Consider the following 27036-nt stretch of genomic DNA (forward strand, 5'->3'; position numbering starts at 1 on the left):
AGGAGTGGGTTAACCCAAGTCGGCCGCACGACTGTGCGCATGCCTGTGAGGGAGTGAGTTCTTCCCAGGACGTGCACGCGTACACGTTCTCGCCAGTTAGCAAGTTGTTGGAGTCACACTTACGTTTCTTCGAAGACTGTCGACCAAACTCGGTTATTTGAAACAAACCAAGTAAGTGTGTCTTGATATTATTGGGTTGTATCAAATTAGACGTTTTAAACACGTGAAGTACTGTATTTGCTTACGTTTGTTTGTCGTACTTTTCGCCGTTCCTTGCGTGTGAATTAAACTCTTTTTGGGGTCCAAAGGCAAAAAGTGACTTTTCAATATACCGTGTTGAGTATATTGGCGTGTTGTTGTGCTATAATCCCTGAAACAACTTTTTAAAATCATCTAAACCAGCGCAGGACATGAATCATTGACGAACTCGACAGGACGTTAATGTTAAATGTAGGCGATTTTGCTTTCTCTTTAACTAACTCATTAGTCTTCATGTTGAAATTGCAGCTTGGTAAAAATGTACACTGAAAATAAGTTAGGAACCACTTAGTTTGGCAGGACAGTAACAGCTGCGTCCCATTTATTCAACTGTTTTTCAATTCTAATGCTTTTATATATATTTACATGTGTATATATATAATTGACTTGACAGATGTATTAATTTAACAGTATGGTCGTTGTAATTTGCAGTGATGTAGAGATTTCTTTTTTTTTGGCCGCTTTCATGCAGCTCTTTGAAAATTTTATTTCCCTGCAAACTATAATCACAACTCTAAACTGCAACCTACAGTATTTCCTTTGAGGCAACACCAATTACAACACAACAACCCATGGTGCCGATTTCAATGGATGTTTTTTTTTTGTGGTTGACAAGCAGACTCTGAGGAACAATCAAAACCATTATTCATTCCGGTTTTGAAATAGTGTGAGACTGTAAAGGCAAAACTCCATCTGAATCACGTTGATGGTCTCTGGGAGCCTCCTCTTTGTCACCACCGATGAATCATTGTCTCGTGTCTCCACGAATATCCCATGACATCACACACTTGATCAACCTCCAGATGATATCACGACAGAGAGAGACCTTTTTCCTTTATCTGTATCGTTGCCATTTTACTCCAACCATTTGCACTTCAAACAGATACACTGTTCAGGGTCACGGGGAAGCTGGGAAGAAGACAGTGAGAGGCTAACCCCCGAACTGGTTGCCTGTGAACCAGTGCACTACCAATGATCATGTCAATGAAGATAATGAACTGTATCCCGTGTTGGTACAGATGTGTTGAAGCAGGATTGTATGACCATATTAAAGGCTTTATTACTAGAATAGAGCACAGGCTTGACAGATGTTTAAATGGGTCAGATATTGATATAATGGCAGAAGGTAGGTCGAGACCTATTGCCTTCAGGGCTGTTTTTGGTTCATGCCGGGCCCATTAGACATACTGCCATCTGTCACTCGTGCTGCCTATAATACAGGGGTAGGGAACTTACCGATCACCACTCTTAAAAGTGAAGCGGAATTGTCGGGGGAAAGAGCAAACGCTTTGACAAATATGTTGAATCGCTGCGTGATATGCATAGAATGAACTAGGTGGATTTCAGCTGACTACATCTCCAACCTTCATCACTGTTCAAGAAACTTATTTCTAAAAAGTGATGTGGTAAAAGTGGCTGAGGAACAAACAGCCTCGTCATATCCTGCACTCGACTCTGTTTGTTGACGCTGTAACCAATGTAATGCGGTGCGGCACATTGTCGGAGAGCTGTTTTCGGAATAGGGCTCTGTTTACAAACAGTGAATTATAGCTAAACCATTTTAATCTATACGACTGAGGTCCATCTCTCCACAAAGAAAATCTTCTTTAAGGATTATATTCTTGCATGACTTTCAATTGTGTGATGTAGGCTTTGTAAGCCAGGGTTCAGCACAAAATTGTGGTGATTTGGGTCATCCAGCCCATCTAGCCAGCAGATGCTCTTTTCACGAGTCAAATGTTTTATGGTGATTATCCAAGTTTGGTTTACCCCCAAAAACACTACACTTTTTACAACTTGTATGACATGTTTTATTATTTACAAATTTATGACTGGTCAGGAAGTTACCACAGCAGACGTTTTATTCAGAAGTGGGCAAAGTAAATAAATAACACAATTTGTATCAACTATGTTGGTACTTTTTGTTGCTATTGTGACAGTAAGCTAAAGTGAGCTCGACAATTCTGTTATTATGCTAAAAATGTGTTCATTAAAAGAACAGCAAATGCAGTTGCCTTTTCCAAACAGTTACTATTGTCTCATTTGAAAAATGACCTCTTGGCATGTCAGGTAATAGATTACCACATTGACTTTGTCAAGTCACGTGTTCAGTATTTTCTGTAATCTTAACCAACCATACATTCTTCATCAACCATTTTGTGCCTTGTGTATGTGAAAATCGTTGGCCTTTCGATTAGTGAGCTACCCATGTTGTCAATTAACCATAATGGCTAGTTATAGTTTTTGTGCCGTTGACAGAAAAGACCTGACAATGGTAAATATTTATTTAGCACTTTTGGAGCACTGCCCTCTCATCCTGTCTCGAGGGAGCTCCATAAAATGTTCCTACTGTTCTTGTGTGCGGTGTTGGTCTGGCCTACAGCTGTGTCTCGAAGGGAAATTATTGCTCACAGAGAAGCGACTGAGATGCAGTCAAACACGTAGACTTGTGCAGTCGTGCTAATGCGACTGTGACAAAGAATAGCAAACTAGTCGCCGAGCAGACATCACTATAACAAGTCCAAACTCTGTCTCGTCAGACGGCTTTGGTTCCTCTTTTTCAGGCTGGTACATCATCTGGTCACACTGTTTACTCTTTTGCAAACTTGTTGCAGCAAGTAAACCCAGCTTGCATTTGCTTTTGATTACATGAGCATTGTTCTTCACCATAGTGTGTTTTCCCGGTTGATCTAGACTTTCGGGTCTTTGTCAAGAAACTTAAAAAAAGAAAACTCCACAAGTCTGATGTTAGAATCTGTCAGAATGCTAAAGAAATGTTGAATCACACCACAGGCCCAGTATTATACAGATTAGAGCTGATTGCGAGGACGGTGCCTCATGGAGAGGGAAAAAAAGGTCTCTTTGGACACTGAATCTTAAATTTTCCGTTGTTCTTTCAACATGGTTTGACCTTCTCCCGAGTCCTGCTTTTGGATAATTATCTGTTCTCCATGTGTGTTTATATGTTTCTGGCTATCCCAAAAGTAAATGTAACCACTGCACCCGTGTTTACTTCTGTCTCGCAGATTCGCTACCATGGCAAAGGGATGCATCACCGTCACCAAGTACTTTCTCTTCCTCTTCAATCTCATTTTCTTTGTAAGTAAGCATCGATTCACAATCACACATTTGGTCATGTCTCGCTTCGTCTTTACTCGAAATCAAATGCGGAGCAATGCTTGTTTTTTGCCACTTTGTCTTGAATTTGTTGCTATGTTTAGAGCCCCGAAACCCTTTCGAAAAAGACTAGTGGCAATTTTGTGACTGTTTTCGTGTGTTATTGGAAGCTTTTTCACAACTCTTGAGCCTCTCTCACAGATGTAGTTCATAGCGGGAGATATTTACCCGAAAATTGTGATTACACAGGGCCTCAGTGCAGACTGGTCGAAAGCACAGCAGATGGTTTCTTGTGCTTTATTGCCATCTTGCTTTGACCGGGCACAACATAAAGTCAGGGCCAGATAAAACACGACTCTTAAAACGCACTCTATGAGGATGTCTGCATTTTTCCGATGCGTTTGTATTCCTGAAAGAAAGCTTTTGATGTGGGTATTAGGAGGTGTGTGTTGCTGTTTGTCCACGTGTTAACTTCAGTGGACGCCAGGAACTGGTGGGCTAATGATGACCGCCGCGGGCTCAATAGTTCCACTAAATGAACATCTCTCAACATCTTAACCAGGGCTTTAATTATTGTTCACGTGCTGGGGAGGGGTTGCGCAAGCACTCATCTGCTGTTGCCCCCACCCCTGTGCCACTAAACAGTGTGGCCCTCAACCTCACATCAAGGGTATGCTCTGAACTTCATGACCTAATTAGTAGGATACTAGAGGTTTGGGGGGGGGCTGTTACATACAAAATCCTAAATATGCTACTCATTACAATCATCATGGCACAAATAGAACATATTACAGTGGTACCTCTACTTAACGAAATTAATTGGTTCTGGAAGAAATTTCGTAACGAGCAAATTTGAAAGTAGAGACGCGTTTTCCATGTAAATGCCCTAATTCGTTCCAAGCACCCCCAAAATTCAGGCAAAAAAGTTTCCTAAAGAATAAATATGCATCAAAATATGTAACAAATACATGTTACAATTAGATCATTGCACAATAAATGAGAGTTGTGCATAATGTAAAAAACAAAGAATAAAGAATAAGAATGATGGTCATTTAACTTTTAACTGCGTCCTCATCGTTTTTTGCCCTCTTTAGTTCATGTTCTCTTTCAGAAGTGGTTTTTGCCTGCCGTTTGGTAAAGAACTGATCTAAGGATGTTTGCTTTTGTCGGCTTTGAACAATCCTTCGAAAATGTCCAACATCAGCGTAGTGAGCAATCGCCTGACTGGCGAACACTTTTTCTGCGTATTTCACATTTACGTAAAATCTTCGAAACACTTCCTGGGCGAATGACGAGGACGCTGCATTGACACCCAACAATCTATCTACACACACAGACAAATACTGTAAAAGTCCTTCTTAGCCAATGGGATGCCAGGATGATGTTCGGTAATAGCCAATGGGATAGCAGCTATAAGTATGTTCCGTTCAGAAAACTCGGAGCTGCGAGTAGCGGGCCAGATTGTATTTTTATCTTTCGTATCTTGAAATTTCTTTCGTCACAAGAGGCAATATTTTCCTGTTGAGACATTTCATAACTTGAAAGCTTTATATGAAGAGGCGTTTGTAAGTAGAGGTACCACTCTATTACGTTGGCATTGTTTTGTAATTCAATGTTCTTTTTTTTTGGACAATAGACAGGACTGTAGTTTACAGATTAATGTATCACGTTTTTATGTGCTATGTTGGTATGTATGTTGCATTTATCCGGTTCTGTATTCCAGTTGTTTATCAGGCTCTGACGTGTGAGGCACACAGAAATGCTTCAACAATTGGAAGTATTACCAGTCCACAGAAAGATGGCAAAAGCAATGGTCCACTGTGTTTTGTAACTTTAGTTCATCAATTCAATATATTCAGTCGGTAAGGGACAATCTTATTCACTTTCAACTCGGAGCTATTCTTAGCCACAGAAACTGTCATGTGCTCCAGCGAGTTTTGTTTCAGGTACTGTGGAAATCCTTGGATACAACTCTGTACCTTACATCCTGGCAAATGCGCAGGAACACACCGAAACAACGCAATAAGACCCGCTGTGTGATACTGAAAAGAATATACATTTGGAGTATTTGAATCCTACACATGGGAACCTTAACTTCACAGTTGGAATATGAAGGCATTGAATCTTGTGTAGCTTGTTGATCATTTAGTCCCGTTCCCAGCCTTTTTTTTTTTAATGAATTGGATTAATCCCAGATGTGCCTCCATTGAAGGCACGCACCCCAACAACCGCTATTTAATTTTAACTTTAGTCTAGGGTGGCTGACTCTTCTCTACTGTATTTATCTTTGTAGGTCTTTGGAGCGTTGATCATGGGCTTTGGACTATGGGTTCTATTTGATAACCAGAGTTTCATCGCTGTTTTACGTAAGTGCCTTAACACACACACACACACACACACACACACACACACACACACACACACACACACACACACACACACTCGTTCGCGCACGAACACCATCCAACTGCCACGTCTTGGTGTGATAATGCTCCGTAAACATTCAGCACATTTAACCCGTGGCAGTTCTGCTGACCGGAGACTGCCTGCTCTGTGCAACATGTGTGGATCGCCTCCCAAAAGGCATAGTGCAGAGCAGCCATGTAAAAATGTTCACACCAGACTCAAAAAAAAAAAGCACATAACTGAAACATGATGACTTCTGCAGATCCTGATTAAAAGTTGCCTTTGGGTGGGGAGGGGCACAGTCAACTGAATTAACAGCTCACCATTTCCAGACTTCTCGAGTTGTTTCGTCTTATGACAGAGAATAACACCTTATTCCCATACGGAGTTGTACCTTGAACCCAGCAGCTCTCAACACAATCTCACTTCCCTCCAGCCCCTCTACAGATGTTGTCACCGTTCTATTTCTACCCAAGGATCCAAAGCTTCCACAGAGTTGCAAACAGAAACGTTATCAGCACAATGATAACCATGTCAAAAAGAATAATGAAACCAAATTCGAGCTTATCCTGACAGAATGGAAAGTCATCCTGTGTAAAAAAATCCCTTCATCTACGCTTTTGCTATACTGTATTAATTCCAGATGTACTTGGTATCTTTGCTTCGAGTTACAAAGCTTCCTTCCGTTCTAAATTGTCTACCCTTTTTTTTATGGTTTGAAAGGTAAAATAAAAAGAAATAACGTTACTGAGATATTTTGCCTGTTTGTAAGCAGAAAAAAACCCCACTCTGTTACAGTCGTTCTATTTTGAGGACACGAGGTCCTTGCAATAGTCCAGAATGCTTTACTTCTCGAAACTAAAACCAGAAGTTCAATTGTTTGACTTTAAATTACGTCGTTAACGTGTTCAAGAAACGCTTTCATTCATTACATGACAAACAAGTTGATTACGCCTCAAGTGTGGTGTCCAGTTTTATTGGAAGCAATTATGCGATAAAATGGATGGATACATTTTTTTTTCACGCCAGTTCCGCACACTACTTTTTTTTTTGTGTGTGTGTATTCTTGAGCACCAGCCAGCAGGATGTGAAAGACGCGCAGCTCAGCTGCAGTCATTTAGTATTGTGAAATGAACAGCTGATAAATTGATGGTGTCCAGCGCCCACCCTGATCCTCAAAAGTAAAGACTGCACACGACGGCCATTGTTTCTGTCAATTCAAGTGTAAAAAATAATAAATTTCAAAATAATTTGGAACTTGGGTGCTCAGTGTTTGGTGTCCATGTCACAATCGAAACACAGAATAGACCACAATTTTCAAAAAACGAAGGGATGAATTAACTTTATCTATTCGTAGCAAACTACAGGAAGGATTGATTTAAAGCGTCTATCTTTTTTTTTAACAGGTTTTGCCCAAGCTCAATTTTAGACTTGCATGTCACCCCACTGTGCAATGATTTCTGAGAACAACCCATACGCAACCCATACATTTTGAAGCCATTCTCTCGTACCAACCAAGATTGACCTTGTATCCTTCACAAGACATATTTGACTGTTGTCTTCTTCCTGCGGCTGCCCACAGAGGAAGTTCACCAGTGTCATTAAAAGCTGAGATGTTTTTTTTTTCCCACCACTGAAGGAATAAAGCAAAATGAATTATATTTGTCACCCCTTCAAGAGCCAGCAGTACTGTGATGAGAATCCATCTGTCCCTCCAGAGATATAGCGATGGCTATTCTTCCCTGATGCACGAAGGACATCCCGTTTCATATGGCACTTGGGGACTTCTCCTCCATACATTTTCCAACCCTATCGTCCTAGAATACTGACCTCGGTGAAGATATCCTGCTGCTGTGCATAGAAAAACAAACAAAAAAAAAAACGAAACAAAGCTTTGTGCAGCTATGTTTATTGATTCACAGTATTCTCTGAAGTTGCGCCATTGCTGGGCATAAACAGAATTTCTTTGTCTGCAGAGTTATTATAAGCTCTAGAAATAGAAGTGCACGTATGTAGCCACTTCAATAACTGGAGGCAAAAAGACATTGGGAATGTTTTGGTGTCAAAAAGCATTTTCTCTTCTTGCCTCACACACGGCTTTCCATCGCCGGTGAGCAAGGTTATTTTCGTAGTCGGAAACTAAATAAATTGCTCAAACTAAAATTGAAAAAAAACCTCCCCAAACATTAAAATAAAAACAAAAACCCTTTAAGAAAAAAACAACAATTAACTGAAACTATGTTTATGAAACTAACCCAAACTAACAATAATTATAGCGAAAATGTCCCTCGTCTTAATTTTTTGGCAATTAATTTCATGCATGAGCCATGAGGGTTGATTTTCAATGTATTTATTACTGCACGGAAGAAGAAAAGGTTGAACAGTTGTCTGGGAGTTTGAGTCCTCTTCATGTGTGTCACACGGAAGTGACGTCACCAAGCAGAAGCCAACAAGAGGAGGAGACAAGCCTGCGTTTGGTTTTGGTTTTGGCTTGAGTGGCTCCCCTACTTTTGTCACATTTTCCGGCACCCTGAACAGAAATAAATTTAGAAATCCAAACTTCTTCATATAATTATCTGTAAGAATGCACAACCATTATTTTTCTCCGAGTATATGCTTGCTGGATCACGGGTTGAATTTGCAGAAAGATCTGCATCGCAAGTTCATGAAAGCCACCCAAATGATTTTCGAGGAGACTTGCAGAGAAGTGAGGAACAATGCTTTATGGAATATCGTAGTGCATAGGTCAACATTTTCTGACTTGAGCCATGTGCATGGTTTTAGCCCAGAAGAAGACAGCAGGAAGTCGATAAAATCTATTTCACCCCACAGATTAGATACACTTGGCAGAGGGCCAAAGAGAAAATACTTCAGTGGAACTTAACAAGCTTTTTCTTTTAAGACGAGACAAACTGCGCAGTAAAACGTTCGTCCATCCATTCATTTTCCGATCCGCTTATCCTCACAAGGGTCGCGGGGGTGCTGGAGCCTATCCCAGCCGTTTTCAAGTCAAGTCAAGTCAACTGTATTTATAGAGCACTTTCAAACAGCCATCGCTGCATACAAAGTGCTGTACATGGAGCAATTTAACATGCACAATAAACAGTAAGACAAATCGGTAATAAAGGCGGTAGAAAGCACCAAACAGAAAAACCAAGAACAAATCTAAGTCATGCTGAGTCGAATGCCAAAGAATACAAGTGAGTTTTGAGGAGGGTTTTGAAGATGGGCAGCGAGGAGGCTTGCCGAATGTTCAGTGGGAGGTCGTTCCAGAGAGAGGGACCAGCAACAGAAAAGGCTCGATCCCCTCTGAGCCTCAGTTTAGTTCTTGGTACTTCTAATAATGTCAGGTCCACAGACCCGAGGCGCCGGGCAGGTGTGTAGGGGCGGATGAGTTTTCATCATTTTTCAGTTTTCAGGCAGTAGGCGGGGGACACCCTGAACTGGTTGCCAGCCAATCGCAGGGCACACACAGACAAACAACCATCCACGCTCACACTCACACCTTGGGACAATTTAGTGTGTTCAATCAGCCTGTCATGCATGTTTTTGGAATGTGGGAGGATACCGGAGTACCCGGAGAAAACCCACGCAGGCACGGGGAGAACATGCAAACTCCACACAGGGAGGCCGGAGCTGGGATCGAACCCACGACCTCTGCACTGTGAGGTCAACGTGCTAACCACTCATCGCCGGGCCGCCAGGGGCAATTTTCTCAACGCTAAATCGAGACTGCGATTGCGTTGACATACGCACAAAAACAGTGAATGCCAAAATGGCAATATGTGGGGCTTTGCTACATGTTGTTCAGTAATTGTGGCACACTTCTATATGTTGACAAGTCGAATCACAATAACAAGATGGAATAAATTTACTGCAGACCTCTGTATGACCAACCCGTGCTTTCTAAACTCAAGTGCATTATTCAAATGTTTATTGCCACACTTAATATCTTTATAAGAACTGTGTGTGCTTTTGTTTTTGTTCTTGGTACCCAAAGCATAATTAAAATAAGTGGCATATCCTGAAGCTTGCCTGGGTGCTAAAGGCAACCAGGAAAGAGATGTACTGTAGTTTGTGCCAGTCCGCTTTGTGTGGGAGGATTTGCGAGCAGTAGTCTGGTATTACTGATTTAGCGCATGATGCTTATTTTTATCATGTCTGCCTTTAATGAGACGACCACACAACCATGTAAGATACCATCAGCAGATAATTTAGGAGAATTGTATATGTAGTCGGTTGCCAAGAAGCAACAAATTGCAGCCGTAGATAAACTGCTGCAGCTGCCAGACTCCTCTGAACGATGTCGAATGAATTATCTGATTCTGGCCACTTTGCTCCACCTTGGAAATGTCCCACGACTCTTAGTTTCAGTTTTTTTGTGAGTCCTTCTATTTCATTCCCCCACTGTTCCAAAAAGGGCAATCAATTAATCTCACCACATATTTTAGTTGTCTTGGTTCAACTTTGACTGGCTGACAATGTCAAATATTTTGGGGGGAACGGTGGGCGGGTTAACTGGGTTTCTTTTCTTTCTTTCTTTCTTTTTTTTTCCTCTTGCTCAGTGTTGCGAGCCATATCAAATTGTTTTGCATGTGAATAAGCACGCCATTTTAGCTGCAATAGTTAGGAATTCTTTTCTGTGGTTACAGCCAATAAAGAAGAGCAAATTTAGGGGTGTGGCTACTTATCTCCCAAAGAACTCCCACAGTTTGGGTGCTAACAGTGCTTTAAATTTAAATGTAAAGGGTCAAGTCAAAAATATTCTTGACGCTAAGATGGTCTACGCTCCCCCACTTGTCTTAACCTGGCATTCTGAGTAATATTGCATTTGTGGCTCCGCTTATGAATGTCACATGACCAAACTCCGAACATAGGTTAGCCGTGATTGGTTATTTCTAGGGCCCGTAATGTCATTTTTCAGTCGACAGCAAGTGGCAAAATGGCTGCCCCCTGAGATGGATAAAAACAAACACAATATATCAGAAAACCACATTCAGACAAGTGAGGCCCCATAGAACATTTTTTTACTTGACTTCCTTTTCAGAATTTTTTTCCAACTCCCATAACAGAACAAGTTGTGTGTGTGTTTTTTTTCTCTTTTCTACAGAGGAATCGTCAGACACGGTGAAAGTGGCTTCCTACATCTTCATCGGAGTGGGGGCCTTGTCAATGGCCATGGGCTTCTTCGGCTGCATTGGGGCCATCTATGAAATTCGTTGTCTTCTTGGTCTGGTGAGTACAGAAACGTGGAACTGTCAACGTGAAGTCAACATTTTTGACTGGCAAACGTGTTCAAATTTGCCCATATGTCCAAAATTAGCTATTCTTCCCCCATAATGTCACGAGGTATTGGCTTGCTCTTGCATGTACCCCATGGCATTATGGGAATACATTTGGTCATGTGACATGCCCTTCGAAACCGTGATGTCATTTTCAGTCAACAGAAAGTGGCAAATTGACCACCGCCTGAGATGAATAAAAACAGGTAGATTTTGCTGCTCGTGGATGTACATAGAACATGTGTCAAGAAAAAATGTTTGATTTAACTTCCTTTTTAAATATTGGCTCGCAAAACAAAATTACATAAATTCAGCCTTTTTTCCCCCCAGGTCCTTATTTTATCAATAAAGTCATTAAAAAATGTAATTATTACTTCATGGTACATTTTTCTGCCATACCCAAATGCTGATTCAAATAGGAAACTAAAACAAAACCAAAAACGATGTGTGGCTTGAGCGCCTTATCGAGTGATCAAGTTTTCATTTTGGTCCAATTTAAACGAGCAGCAACAACACGCCTCTGGTTGTATATCCTTGAAAATGGTTCCGGTAATGATGTTAAAACAGACTCCCTGAAAGTTTGCCAAATACTGGATGGACGCTGTCAATTTCAAGCAAAATAGAATGCACGACTTGGCTACCCCTTCTACTTGGCAACTGTGGCAAATGGTCCATTACCTTCCTCAAAACAACACATTCCGAGAGCAATTCTTCGAAACCATTAAAAGCCCCGACAAAGCGACGACAGCAAATCGCTGATGAAATAAATACTGACTGTAATCTCTTGTATGTATGTTGTCTTTGGTTTCTCACTCCAACTTGAAAATGTGAAAGTCATGTAACAACTAGCGAAAGACCGCATCTTCGTCATGACCACACAGCAAACTAAGTTTTGTTGTGTGGTGGCAGGACAAAAATGCGCTCTTCCCATGAGCACCCAGGGCCAGCCTTAACAAATTACGTTAGTCATCGAAACTTCCCGTAATTCCCGAACATTTCTCTCTTAAACTGAAATAGAGAGAAACCTAAAACCATGCACCCTGTACCCAAAATTTACCACAGCAGTTAATCATCCCTATATTGGCATTATCGACTGTCATTTCGAGCTATTGTTAGAACAGAAGGCGCGCATTTCCTTGCAAAGAAAAATGCTCGTAATTGCACCTGCTTCAGGTCCACATGCCTGCTTAAGAACATGTGACAAATTCCTGCTGACAGGAAAGTGAATCACGTCTCTACTTACATGTGCTCGCAGCATGTGATGACTGACGGAGGTGGGTGCATGGGGGCGGAGAGGGATAAAAAGCCTGTAAGATGCGCTGGGTGGAGGGGTGGGGGGGTGCGTGGCCTCTTATGTCAGCAGTTAATTGTAGAGTTGTTGTTGACCTACTTCTTTTCCAGTGACAGTGAGCAGCTGCCACGGCACCTCCTAATAATCACAAAAATGGGGCAGCTAGCCTTAGAGATCGCTAAAGACGCGATATGATTATTATAGTTCTTAGTGTTCTCCTCTCCTTGGGTTTCTTGTTTGTAATTTTGCTTGAGTGCCGCCACACTGCTGAAGAGGTCTCGGTTGAACCTTGTTCTCATTGTGTTCATTCCCACCCCCCCAACAGTACTTCACCTGTCTGCTGCTCATCCTTATCGCCCAAGTGACCGCCGGAGTTCTCATCTACTTCCAAAGAGATCGGGTGAGACGCTCACTTCCGTGTTCTTTTAGCATCTTTTGCAGCCCTACTTAGAATGCTGCTCGCCACCTTTTCCTCCCACCGCTGCAGCTGTGGCCTGCCGGGTGTTTGTGCTTCCTCGTGTCACAGCTGCGAGCGTAAGCCTCCTGTTTCCTGTGGTGGAACCCCGTTTCAGAGTTCGACAAGTGGAAACTCACCGGATGATGTTTTTTAAAAAAAAAAAATTTATATGACGCTGGGGGCTTTTGGTAGATGACGTTGATAGAGACGTAGTATAAATAAAATACAGCCGGGTTATTTTGTCCCACATTCACCCAACTTTTTTATTTTGTTAGAATAATTCTAACAATGATAAATATGAACCCATTCAGGGACAGCGGTTAATACAGTGGAGAGTTTATTCAGTTACAGGTTATCATTATTGGTCCATGAAAGGGTGAAAGTCAGGTGTTTTCACTTTCTCTGTGAGAAACGTAATTATCCTGAGTCTTTGAGAATACAGGAACCCCACCGGGGACGGCTGTAACTCACTGGCTTCCTTGGATGTCTTTGCTTTGCCATTGAAAACCCCCGCCCACAAACCTAATAATACGGACATAAGAAATGATCATCATAATCCTGATTATGAGCACATGTTCAATTTCTTTGCAAATTTTGCAACCTGTAAATGACCAGATCATGCTCAGTCGTACGTGTGGCATTATTGGAGCAGAGGAAGTTCAGTGTAAAGAAATGTAAAAGAAAAGCTGATCAACCTGCCATTCGACACAGCATCAAGAGCATGAGCAGCAAAGGAGGGGGGTCGGGCGTCTCAAACTGGCCTGTCACTTGTGAGTCACCTGCAAGCGCAGTTGGCCCAAAATGGATCAAACACAACATCCTTCCATTGGCTATACTGCTTTACCAGAAACAGCGTTAACCACTTAAAACCACCTAGTCACCAAAATAGCTCGTGGGGAGGGAACTTTTTGACCGCCATACATCACAACTACAAAATACATAACATTTGTCCAAGTCAAATTAAAACAGTACTGATTTCATTAATTTAGGCTGAACTAAAATTACCAGCCACAGTGTCTTTGTAGAGGGTGTGGAGGGTGTGTTGTGTTTGAACACTCCCAGGCAGGCCAATTGAGGGCTTTCGTTCTCCGTGCACGGCTGCAGACTTTGCCGTTCCTGCTCTCCGGCAAGCGTCTGTGCACGCCCCCGTGAGCCTGGACGTGTTCCTTGTGTTTAAGGCTCACCACAGGGCAGGGCGGTGCCCCCCCCTTTTCCCAGAATAGGGTGAGGTTGTATCTCCAAAAGAGCTCTGAAGGCTCTCACGCTGCCACAGCCCTGTGATCTAGCACACCAACAGACGCACAGGCGGCGTTTTCGCAGCTTTTCAGCTCAGCGTGGCACCTGACAGGCCCGCTGCACCGCTGCCGTGGCCTCGGGGAAACATTCGGATCAGATGTTGAAAGAAAGACATGGGTGTGTTATTTGCCATTTAGAATACATTATATGTGGACAACATCCATGACACATCCCTATCCTACTTAAAAAGAATTATTGTGGAATGAATTAGAGCTGAACAATCAATCAAATTCAAATCGACATGACAATGTAGTCGAATGCAATTTTCTAATCACAAAGGCTGAAATTTAGGGGGGGAGTTGCTCAATGGCGGTCTGTAGGTTGCCATTAGATTCTTGTTTCAAAATCGTCCGGCCCATCTATGAATGTTAATCAAAGCTCTTCAATGTTTTTTTACTAGTTGAAACATGAAATGTCCAACATCATCCAAGGCATGATCGTCCACTACACTGGCCAGAACAAAACCACAGAGCACACTTGGGACTACATCCAGAGGACGGTGAGTTGATGCCGACGTCAACGATGATGAAGATGATGCTGGTGTTTCTAATTTTGCCAACGGTTTTCGATTTTAGTCCCAAGTCATTTCCCCACTATGTCATGGTTATTGTAGTTTATCTCTAAAAGGTTTATAGTACAAACTTTAAAGTATTTTCTGTCATATATTCCTTCTAAAATGTTGCTGAGCAAAGTGTCCAGAAGCTAATATGTGTCGTTAATGTACATTAAAAACTGGTTCGCAACTGCCATTTTGCAGAACAATAAACAAGAGTAACCTGAAAACAACTCAATGAGACGCTCGTCAAAACGCATTCAGTGTTGCGTCTGTTACTGTAATAAGTTGAGCTTTCACCTTCGCTGAAGGTGCTGGAATATGTTTGCGGTATTGAAAACCGGTGGAAAATGACATTTGACAAGCTGCGCGAAAATGACGTTTATTTTTGTCGCGCTTCAGGAAACAATCAGCTTCCCACTCACATCACACATCCCCTCTCTCGTCACAGATGAAGTGCTGTGGGTGGACGGGGCCTGGCAACTGGTCTGACAATCTGCTGCTCAAGAACAGCTCCCAGCATCTCTATTCGTGTTCCTGTCGTAACGAGTCCTTGCCCGGCACTGACATCAAGGTGGAGGGCCTGTGCGAGCACCTGTCCTCTGATCTTCCCGTCTACCAAACGGTACAGCCACTCTCAACGATGTTTGTTGAAGTGCACTTGCTCTTTAAGAAGACTTCAACTTGCTGAGTCGGCTGATCTTTTCAGCTTTTTCCATGTTTTTGCTTTGCTCTTGCCAATGTTTTGGCTTTGCAGTTTTCATTGGCCCGAGCTATCCTGCACATCCGCTATGGCGAGCTATTTTTTTCCTTTCGCTCTCAATGTCTTCAGGTTATATAATAACACAAGGCTGGATAATTAACTCATTCAGTACCAGCCAATGCTAGACCAAGTCTGAAAAGACGTTTAAATACGTCTTTGGGAGTGAATGAGTTAATGGTGTTTTGGTTTTTTTTTTTCAAATATATTGCATCTCCACTGATGTGCACTGCCTCCACTAACAAAACGGCTGTGAACAAAGAGTAAATAAAGTCAATGTTGCTAACTTGGTTCCTATCTCTAGCATGCGTCTTACATTGCGTTTTGACCAAAGTGAATTTTTTCAAAGGGGGTGCACTTATTTTCATGTTCATGTTTTCCGAGATGGAAAAAAAAAGTATTTCTCTGAAAACAGATGCAAATTAACGAGCAGAAAAAAAAGCTTGTTTGGGTTTCAGGAAAAATAGAGCAAATCACAGAAGAGGAAATTTACACAGCCAACTAATCTTGACTGCGTAAAGGTATCAACATGAATGTTTACTTTTCTCTTTTTGACATGAGTCTGTTTGGCGCATATCTCCGTAGCATTCCTCTTGTTCCGTTGTCAACCCATCGACGGACGGCCACGTTAACTGCTCCATCCTTTAAATACAATCCACAGGTGGTTACCCACAAATTTCTGTTGTGAAATGGTCCAGTACACGACTGTCATCGCCACAACTTTTGACAGTGGAAATATGAAAATAAATTCTGCATCTGCTGTCAGTAGTCATTTTGAAAGCTCATTTTACTGTTGCGGTCATCACAATTACACAAAGCATTGCACCGCGTCTATCAGGTCAGGAAAGCCGGAAAGCAACACACTGGGCCATGTGTTGCCAAAGTTAATAGTTGTGTTTTAAAAAAGGATGGGATCACTTTCATCTCTCCTGTGTGTTTGACCCCCCCCCTTTGCTAACAATGTTTTTTTTCTCCATTGCTTCCTCTCTACTTGCTTCTTCAGGGGTGCATGACCAGTGTGGAGAAATGGCTTCTGGAGAACTGCGGCGTTATTCTGGGAATCTGTGTCGGAGTGGCGGTCGTGGAGGTACGTATCCATTTTCTCCTCACAGTAGTGCTCAAGCAAATAGTAGATGATTCGTCCTCCAGAGGAGAGTGTTGTGTTGCGGTGGCGCCATACCACACAATCTCATCGAAATTGATCGGAGCAACATAAAATTCAAAAGCCTTACGTCGGCATTCTCCTCGGATACAGTTAGAATGTTTGTGAATGGCTTGGAAGTGTGGCTCGTCGTGCCCGTTTTCCACAGTGGATTTATGTGAGGAGTTGTAATTGCAAAATTGGCAATGCATGAGAAAGAACGCGCACCTGTTTGGATGATTCATGGCTTCATACGTACTTGCTTACTGAACCAAAATGCTGCATCCACAAACTGATGATACAAACTGGGGATTTAGTGATGTTCCGCTGATCTTTTTTTACGGATTCCACTGGTCCCAATGCCCTATTTAGTTCTAGTTTGCCAATCTAACACAACTGCTCGGTTGATGGTAGACAGAAGTGAGCATGTGTGAAGTTCCACATACGCAGGACGTTCAGTCACAAAAGTTTGCTTTTGCAACGTTTATGGCCACTGGTAATTGTTCGTCATCTCAGTGAAAGATTCAGCATGTTACTGTGTATGGTATTTTGCCACGATAATAAAAATCATATTCTGATTATTATTTTCATTTATTTATTTTTAAACCCCATATGAGCCCCAAAATGTGAGATGTGAATTTTTGAATGTCACAATAAGAAGTGTAGGCCAGCTTTTGTTTTCCATTAGCAGCAATTAGCAACAAACATTATCGTCATGTAAGTTCTGTGTAGGGCTTGTGCAATCTTTGCCATACACTGAAATGATCAATGTTTATTAGAAGCCATATTGGTAGCTGATGTGGATTTACCACACTGTCAAAGTAAATGATATTTCACAACAGAAGAGGGAGCCCTTTAAAAAAAGATGTTGCTGGCCGAATGACCTATTCCACTTGGAACAACGTGTAACACGTTACATTGCAACACACTTATTACACTTTATTGTCAATGTTTTTTTTCCCCCCCTGCCAGCTTCTTGGGATGATCCTCTCCATGTGTTTGTGCAAGAGTGTTGTCCAGGAAGATTACACCAAAGTACCCAAGTACTGAAGTGCCACTCACACATACGAACATGTGTACGTCCCTCTCGCTTCCTATCTCACATTCCTATGCGCTCGCGCACACACACACACACACACACACGAAGGCAGAAGTCTCCCGCATTCGAGCTTCTCCTGCCTTCTTGACAGTTGGGCAGATTTCTCACATTCATAAAAACACGATAAAGATTGACACACTTGTCAGCTATTGTTCACAAGTTGCCATTGTTGTCTTATAATAATAATAATAATAATAATAATTGTTATGATTATGTATTTTTAATGGAGACTGTGAGACTGTTTCTTATTTTTGGGGGTGGAAGGTTATCCATTTGAAAGGATGCAAACACTCAAGTACAAGTACGATTTTTTAAAATGTTTTCTTTGGTGTTTCCTTTTGTTGACCTCAATGAAGCGCTTAAAAGACTAAAAGAGAGTGAGAGAAAGAGCACTTTGTTTAGATTTGATGGAGCCGAGACGCTGGAGACATTCCTCACCTCAGAGCACCAAGATGAGAGAGAGTGAGTGGGCGTGTGTGGATGTTAATGCCGTTCAGACCCTGCAGCTTCTACTCCCGCTGCCACCCGGTGGAGGAGGGAAAAAAAAAAGCCTGAGGCAGGGCCGCTGCGGTGGAGATCTTAGCTTCGAATTCCGCCAATTCCTTGTACCCCTGCGCCTCTCCTCTTTAATCCCACCAGCCTCCTCCGCCCTTGCTCATGATAGATTCGGCATTCCTCTTGAGTGTGTCTGACTGGTAATCGGGAGTTGTATTTATGAGTTTTTTAAGGGAAGCTTTCCCTGCGTTTTTCATGGAAAAAGTGAGTGAACTGACAGTAGAGTCTTGATCTTCCCCTGCTTGGTTTTTCTAAGCAGTTGTTTTTTTTAGGTTTTTGTGTTTATTTTCTGCAACGGCCCATTTCACAGGTAGACAACTCTTGTTTAACACACAGCGTACATGTATTTATCGTAATTTTCTTGTTTTGCTCTTTGTTTCAACAAAAGTATTGCTGTTCTCTTATGTTGATGCGTTTCAAATATGTTATTGCTTCATCTGCCAAATTGTAACATTAATTTAACTTAAATGAAATGGGTTTTTACTATTTTCAATCTTTTTTTACACTTTGAAAAAAAAGCAACAGTATTTCCCCAAAATATTTATGTGGATTATTAAAACAAGTGTATTTTTTTCTATTTTTGTTACGACGGAAAACTGCAATTAAAGGGGAATCCACGATTGTGCGCTTTTCTTTTTTTTTTTGAGTGCTTGGGTTTGTACCGACGGGGACCAATAGATGGCAGTATAGACTAGGCAAAATAAAAAATGGGTCAAAAGCGCAAATTAATAGCTTACTGTCTTGTAGTTTAAAAAAAACATCAATATAACAGTGAGTTTGACCAATAAGAAACATACGTCTTGACTTCAGTGTGAATAGACCAACCCACTCTTGATAACAGTATTTTTTTTTTTAACCTTTCCGGTCCTACTTGAAACGCTGTCACTTCTTGAAATGTGGTGGGTGGCTCTTAATTTCACGTCAAGGCACAAGTAAATAGCTCCTTTGTGATTCACCAGCATAAATAGCAACAAGTCTCCACTACTGTCTAAAAAAAAAGGCACTTAATTGCAGCTGCAGCATTAGAACGCCTCGATGCCCCCCCACCCCCCCAAGAGACCTCTCCACTAATTCAACACATCTGCATCTGGCCATGCTGAATTAGAATCGTTTCACTTCTTATCATATTTGAGACTATGAACACCAGCTGTGCCACCACGTAATTGTTATTTACATACTGAGTAAAAATTAAACATGATGGTAAATAATCCATTAAGGTAGGCGAGATGTTTAATCACGTAGGGCTTCTCGGCAAAACGTAGCTATGATATTTTGTTTTAAAGACAAGCGTACATTTTATTTTTATTTCCTTCTGCTGAATTTAATTATGTTTGCTTCTTGGGGGGGCAGCTTTAAGGAACGCAAAGAAGAAAAGTTGAGGAACAAGAATGACGGCTGTCTCAAACTAATTGGGGAAAACAATTTGTGTACTTAGTTTGAATTTGAGATGACGCTAATGACAAAAATTGTTTTGTAATTCCTTTCCAAATTATGTCTTTTTGTCGTGCGTGTTTTTATTTTTGATTTTCTTGAAAGCCAACACTTGGCAATGGCTATACATTGATTTTCCACGCCAAATAATACATTATCAAACCTGTCACATTCCCTCTTTGGCAACCTTCCAACACATATAAACCATGCTACCAACATAGCAGCTGGAGTTTACGTCGGCGTTTGCTTGTTTGCCATGCTTTCCTTTCTTCCAGAAGCCACTTTCGATGGACGGAAGACCGGGGTTAAGAGCTTATTTTAACATTTTGTTTATTTAACTTGTACTACAGCCTTTGTCAACTAATTCTCATGTAATACGTATCGTAGAACTCGTAGAAGTTTGGACTATTTTGCCAAATCGATTACACACAATTGGGTCATATTTTTCCAAAATTTCAAGCTTGAAATTGATGAGCATAATCCTCTTCTTCACAGTATTCAATTTCTTTGGGCGCATGGTTAGAAAAAAGTAGTGTGGTGGCGGGGGTTCAAAAGATTGCAGGACAAAACACAATCCGCATGTGTTGTTCCACTAGAATGTTTCCACTTGCTTGTGCATGTTGGGTGCTGTCCTTCCTCTTAGCATCCTGTTCAGACATCATGATGACGTCAGTGGGCCTCCAATCACTCCACCTGCACACTGACCTGGTCTCACTAGCCTCCCTTTTAAGCGGCTCAGGCTAGCTCCTAAGCTGATATGCGGTATCGCGTTTCCAAGCCTTTATTGAGCCAAATCACATCATTAGCCTAACACCTTAACTGAAACTTACCTACTCCCAAAGTATTTACTCATTATGAAATCTGTGTCGGCGTACCAGCGAGCTAGCTATTTCTCGTTACTTTATGAATGGCAACCACTGGCCACATTGGTTAATTGTACCCTCTGCCCTCTAGTGGAAGTGATCGTCATTGTTCTGCAGGTCACGATGTCACTGTCAAAGACAGCTTGCGAAAGGTCACATGACCAGATGTGAGGACTCACAAACAGGTGAGCCGTGATTGGTCGTTACCTGAGCCCTGAGGAACTGTGATGTCATTTTCAGTTGACTGCAAGTGGCAAAATGCCCCACCCCACCGCCCCGAGATGGATTAAAAATGGCTGCTTCATTCATTTTACACAAATACAATATTAATCAGAAGGCTGCTTCGACTAGTCACTAGAACAGAAAATTTCTGACTTGACTCCCACTTTTAGTGAAATTGGATAATTTCCCATGATACATCAGATGATCTTTCACGGCCCGCGAATGTGCCACGTTACAGTGGTGGAAATCACCACTCAAGAACATCTCACTCTAATTGCCCCATGGGGATAAATAAAGTTTTCTGAATCTGAATCTCGTCCCCGTCGTATTTGGATTACTTGGAGCCTGACGACTTCTACGCACAAATGATCTTGTATGGTTCGCACCCCCAACAAGAAGGCTGGAGAGGATCAGCCCAGTTCCATTAGGTGTTCAAATTGTTTCCATGATAGGCAGAGAGGCGGTAAGTGGCTGCAGGTCGGTGGGTGTCCTCCGCCTCATTTCCAACCCAGCGGCGTGAAGAATCCAACAGAGGTGGAAAATAAGCCCACTTTCTCTTTAGATCGCTGCAGGCTCTGTGATCTGATTGGTTGGTCTACTTTCTGGTCCACAGATACAAATCGTATGTGAGCGTTAGTGAAGGCTCCAAATGATCTGTAGTTGTGATTGGTAGTCTGCCCCTGTCTATGTGTCAGCCCTGTGATTGACAGGCAATCATCATCACGCTTTCACCCTGAGTCCGCTGGGATCCGCTCCAGATTTCCAGCGACCCTGAACAGGATAAGTGGTCTAGAACATGGATGGCTGGTGTGTGTCTAATGGGAGAGAAATAGGGATCGGATCATCGAAAGAGACTGGAGACAGTACACATACTTTGAAACTGTATTTATGTTGTATGTTTTCCGGTATTTGTATTTGATTATTTTTCAAATAAAGTTTTACTTTTGCTCACCATTTTTAAAAAACATCTATGTGTACTTTCTGCTCCTTACTTTGTTGAAATACGGTTGGTACTTTTTAACCCTCCTTGGAGACAGCACAGCATGAAAAATATTCTAAAAGAAGTCCAATTACCTTCCATTCCACTCGTTTTGGGAATAGACAGGACTAGATTACAAAATTTAAAAGAACCTCTGAGGTAAAGTCTACTTGTGAGTATGTCGCGATTACACCACATTATTTTTAATTAAAACCAGATGTAAAATAGCATGTCTCTTTTTCCTAAGGGAGTACAGTTGAAAACATCTCAGTCAGTTTTTTATTTTTTACAATAACAATGTCATTTGCTCGCGCGCGCGCACACACACACACACACCGTTGAAATCGCTGTTGTTTTTTTTAACTATTAAATGATAGATTGAACACTGAGAGTGCAGTCGACCGTTTTCTGTCCTTGCTTTGTTGGAGTTTCTCAAAACAACGTGATTCGTAATTACACGCAGGTGACTGTGAATCAGACGAAAGTGTCAGACATTATTGAATATTCATTTTCACGGTGAACTATCAAAGAAACTAAAACGGACATTGTAATGTGAAGTTCAACCAGCGCTATACTGGTATATTTCTCTCAACTTGTAAAAGTATTTATTTGTCATTCCCAGAGCAGCAACAACTAGCTAGCTCTGATTGCCCAACACAGCTAGCACAAGAGGATGGCTTGTGTCTGTAAATAATCAACATTTATGGTGAGTATGATTTTTATTTAAAGTTTTTATGTATTGGTCATGTTTTTAGATGCGTATTAATTGTGAACTACTATATCGTAGTGTACAGGTATAAAGTTGAGATTTTAACTACATTTCTTGCTCTAATAATAATAATGGCCGCTCCAATACGCAAAATGCCCCCGTCTCTCTGAAATGCCATGCATAGTTTTATTGCGTTTTGGCACTCTCCAAAAAATTGACTTTACCCCATTGTAGTTCTCATTGGCTAGTTTCTAGACATACATTTACACCACTGAACGACACTCAATATATTTTTGAAACATCCAATGTTCTCATTTTGACTCGTATCCTTTGGCACAAAGCTCCATCTAGGTTCTTTTCTTCTGTCGCCATGCTTAACAAACCTGAAGGGACCAATTAGGAAAGAGAGGAGACTGCTAAAAGATAAGGCCAATCTCATTATTGATTGTGCCCTATGAATAAATGCATGAAGGAGACAAGCTGTCTTCCTGGTGGGCTTTTTGTTCCCATGTAACATTCACCATCTCCTCCAATAGGTATTTAATGCAATGATGACTTACCATCAACAGCATTACGGGCTCCAAAATAGAATTACAATATATGTCTTGTTAGTATTTACTTGTGCAGTTAATGAAGGATGCAGCATACACGATCTAGAAAGATATATGGCTAGCTTTGGATTGCCACACTCTTTCATTGGAGCTCAATAGATTAATTAAAGTTGCATTTAAAGCTTATTTTATGAAGTGCTTCACAGAACTATGCCATGTTTGCTGGTGTGAGTGACATAAACTGCCATCAGATTCTGACATTTCTTTCGTTACAGCCACATCACAAAGAGTATATTCCACAAATGTGATTTTTAAAGCTGGGGGGCGGGCACAAAGTAGATCAGAAGCTTGTTCCGCTGCAGGCTCCTGTTCAATATGATTAGAAGACTTGAGAGTGTGCTTTTGGAGTATTTTGTTCAGGGAGCTAAGATACTGTGGTTAATGTGGTCCAATGTTTTGCACCTGAGGGTTGTGTATTATGCTGCCTAAATACAGTAAATCCTTCCAATCGCTCAGTAATCTCTTGCTCCAAGGTGAGCATTTCCCATTGAATGTAATGATCACCGAGTATTTGCTGTACAGTATCTGTAGAAGAAAGCAGTGACTCTGTACGAGTGTATGAGAAATTTTACTGAATTGATCCCCCCCACTCCTGAATTATTTACTACAAATATTTCTTCTTTGTTCATTGATCTACACCGGAAAAAAATATTGTTTTGAATTTTCTTTCTTTTTTTGTTTGTTGTTGTTGTCAAGTAGTTACACAAAATCAGTATTAAATTGACTGAAATCATCAAAAAAGTTTTTCAGTGTACAGTTAAACCAGCAATGTTTAGCGACAGGCAGAACAATTGAATGGATCATTTTCTATTTTTAATTCATTTGATTTGGCACTTTGCTTGTATTTGCTGTAAAATGTTTGTTTCTGTATTTTATACATCTATGACATTTTATAACTATGTGAAGCAATCCTCTCTATGAAAAGTGTTACATGAGTTAAATTGACTTCCAGGGTCGAACACAGTGCCTTGCCGCTTCATATCGTTGGAAATTGAGCGTCGTATTTTTTTCCACAGACTTCTTGTATTGGATGATATGAGATTGTGCAAGCGGTGTCAGTGTTGCGGTCTGCGTGATGGATGGAGTTGGTTGTGCAGCTCCCGGCAGCACCAAGCTCCTCATTAACCTATGGTAATGCGCTTGTCACCCCCGATTCAGAAAAGCCTTGGTGCCACATTTGTCTCATGAGGCTCCATCTATCTCACCCACTGTAGTTTGGAAAAATATTGCTGAGTGTGCGCCAATGTTGGCCAGAGCAGTTAGAGGTGAGTGAATGCCCCCTCTTCCTCCTCCTCCTCCTCCTCTGGTGACTGTATCTAATAGGATCTAGCGTTCCCTGACCCACTGGGAGCTGGGCTGATTTGAGTGCTCCAGCTCTCGCTAAGGGGTGGGCGGGGGGGGCGTTGCGTTTGCACTACAAATGCAGGAGCCACTTCAAATTAGCAAGAGGCGCAATCACATCATGGCTCGGGTAGATGAGGTTGTTCTCGCCAGTCGGGCGACGGTTAAGCACCCGTGGCTGATGCGTTAACATGAATTTTGGCCTTCCCAGAATGTCTTCATTCTCTTCAGTGGATGTCTTCTTTACCTTCGCTCAATTCTTCTGCCCTCCATCAAGCCTGCGAGTCATTTATTTATCTTTGCGCGTTTAGTGCCAGGAACGTACCAGAGAGCTTGCGGGAACTTGAGGAAGTCTGTCTGGAGCCACGAGGGAGGCTTTGTGGAGGGATGGTAAATCAGTCTCGGGATCTTATGTTTGAAGCAGAAGGACACAACGTCTGGGGTACTTTTGCGGCTGTTTAGTTTGGAGCTTTACAAGTAGCTGCCGTTATTTAATCTGTCAGATGGTTGAGAGACGGGAGGCGCTGAGCCGCTCTCATCTGATGCTGAGCAGCCTTTGGAATTTGCATTTTCCAGTGTTGGCAGCACTTGATCATGATTAAAGAATGAGCATGTGTGGTGCCGAGCCCGACTCTTCAGTCACTTTCATCCCGTGCCGCAGCACTCTCTCTGAGGACAATCAAATCTGACTGTCTTCACGTCTGCGGAAAATCACCACTGTTTGTTTCAGTTAGATAGCAGCTGCTCTCGTTCAGGAAACACATAAAAAAAAGGAGGAACATCGACACATGGATGGGACCGGGCCTTCCTGTTTAATGAACTGCTTCCTGAGGGGACCTTATCAAAAGACGTTGGTGACTGGTGAAGCATTGACATGTCTTTGTTCCTGCAGAGGAAAAAGCTGCAGCATATTTTGACAATGCACACTTCCTGATTCCTGACTATGGGATCGTTAAAGTGATTGCAGTTGACTAGTTGCTGATACATCATTTATATTTTCTCTTTTCAGCTCTTTTCTCCCTCACCTACCAAAGCTGTGCATTTTGAAATAAACCATTTAAAACAATTAATATGACAGACAAATTGCCTTCAGAGCAGTCATCTGTTGCTGCAAGTGGCTCTGCAGCCTCAGAGCCAAAAGCATCAAAGCATTCATTATGTAACATCTCAATGTAGATTCCCAATCGGGGTCTAATTAATTTCCTCTTTCGACAATATGTCAACAATTTTTCCTTCATTTTGATGCGTTTATGGCATTTTGTATGAGAAACGCTACTGGGCTACACATATCAAACAATCAAAATATACAACATATTATACTGTCTTTTTATTTCCAAATGGTTTAAAAAAAATCCACTGATCAGGAGCTTCGACATCTTTCGCAAGGACTCCCATTGCTGCTTGGACTGGACTGAAAGGGGAATCAATATTTTTTTTTGATTTGGGAGACTCATCTTTGCCATCGGTGCTTCAGGGTAGTGACATAAAAGCAAGAGAAGACTTTTCCTTCCACAGACCTCAGAAGCTGGATCATTTTTAAAACACCTCAATGAGTCTGTTCCCGTAATGAGGGCAGAGTGGGCATCTTTAACATGGCGTCCGGCTGTGTTTCACGTGTGACCGTGCAGGCTAATGGCAAAAACAGAACGAGCGGGAGTGGAACAAATCAGCCCCTTTCGGTGATGAGAACGTAGTGCTCATTTCTGCAAGAGAGAAATCAAAAAGAGCGGAAGGAGGCGAGAGCAGAGCGGATGGCCTTCCGTGGAATATTCTCACATGCTGATTAGAGGAGCCGTGTTAATGAGATTCATTGACAGCCTAATGTGGAGAACAGCGTGCCCCCCGCTGGGCCTGTCTGCTCTCTTTGTCTTTGTCAGCCCCTTTCTCACATAAGTCGCTGGGTTTTACGCTCCAGCAATCTGGCCTTTATCATCCAATAAATCACATGTACTTATTTTTAACATCTGAACCGAGAGACTCTACCCACGAGGGGAAAGAAAAAGGTGAAACTATTGGCAATACAGCTTGCCATGAGAAACGTGTGAACCCGTGGAAAAAACATTCACCCCGTTTTACGACAGCCGAGTGGGGTTTTTCATTCGCACTGTGACTGCTCTCCATCCCGTTTTGTCCACAGTGCACTGAAATGCAATTGCCATCAGGAATATAATGTAAAACAAGGATACCATTAGACACCTTTTGCAGTCATCAAAGATCATGAAAATGTTGGTCAAAATTAAAACAATATCAGGACAAAGTTGTTATCACGTCACGAGACCAAACACATAAAACAGCTGAACTTTGATGAGTGCAATTCATGCCAGAGGGCAGTTTGACGTGAATTTTAGTTGACAGCAGAGGGCGATATAAGGCCAAAATGGCAGCCTCCTGAAATGGATGGCAGTGGATAGATTATTCTGCTGAATTGATTTTCCACAAATATATTATCAATCAAACTACCATAGTTAGACTATTACGTAGAGCATTTTCCCCAAGTTCCTCTTTAATGCTCCCTGGTCCTTCACATTCTGCATTGAAATCCCCCAAGCCTCAATCAGTCAAGATCTCGATAGGGATTGACTTTACGTCTCTCTAATTCCGTCTTTCATATATTCATCCAAAAATCGGTCCTTTGCTGACTTTGATTGGAAAGGAGGAAAAATGC

At 41.8% G+C, this 27036-nt stretch overlaps 1 protein-coding gene across 1 annotated transcript; it reads left to right on the forward strand.

Moving 5' to 3' along the window:
• Positions 1-53: 53 nt before the first annotated feature.
• Positions 54-18835, forward strand: LOC147206144 (CD82 antigen-like). The gene is made up of 9 exons (XM_086109700.1): positions 54-171; positions 3285-3357; positions 5669-5741; positions 10892-11016; positions 12680-12754; positions 14508-14606; positions 15112-15285; positions 16424-16507; positions 17534-18835. The coding sequence occupies exons 2-9, from the start codon at positions 3295-3297 to the stop codon at positions 17609-17611; spliced, it is 771 nt and encodes a 256-aa protein (XP_085965826.1). The 5' UTR covers positions 54-171; positions 3285-3294; the 3' UTR covers positions 17612-18835.
• The last annotated feature ends 8201 nt before the right edge of the window (positions 18836-27036 follow it).

The sequence above is a fragment of the Hippocampus guttulatus genome, chromosome 4 (assembly GCF_054856545.1).
Source record: "Hippocampus guttulatus isolate MCC_2025c chromosome 4, RoL_Hgut_1.0, whole genome shotgun sequence".
Lineage (NCBI taxonomy): Eukaryota > Metazoa > Chordata > Actinopteri > Syngnathiformes > Syngnathidae > Hippocampus > Hippocampus guttulatus.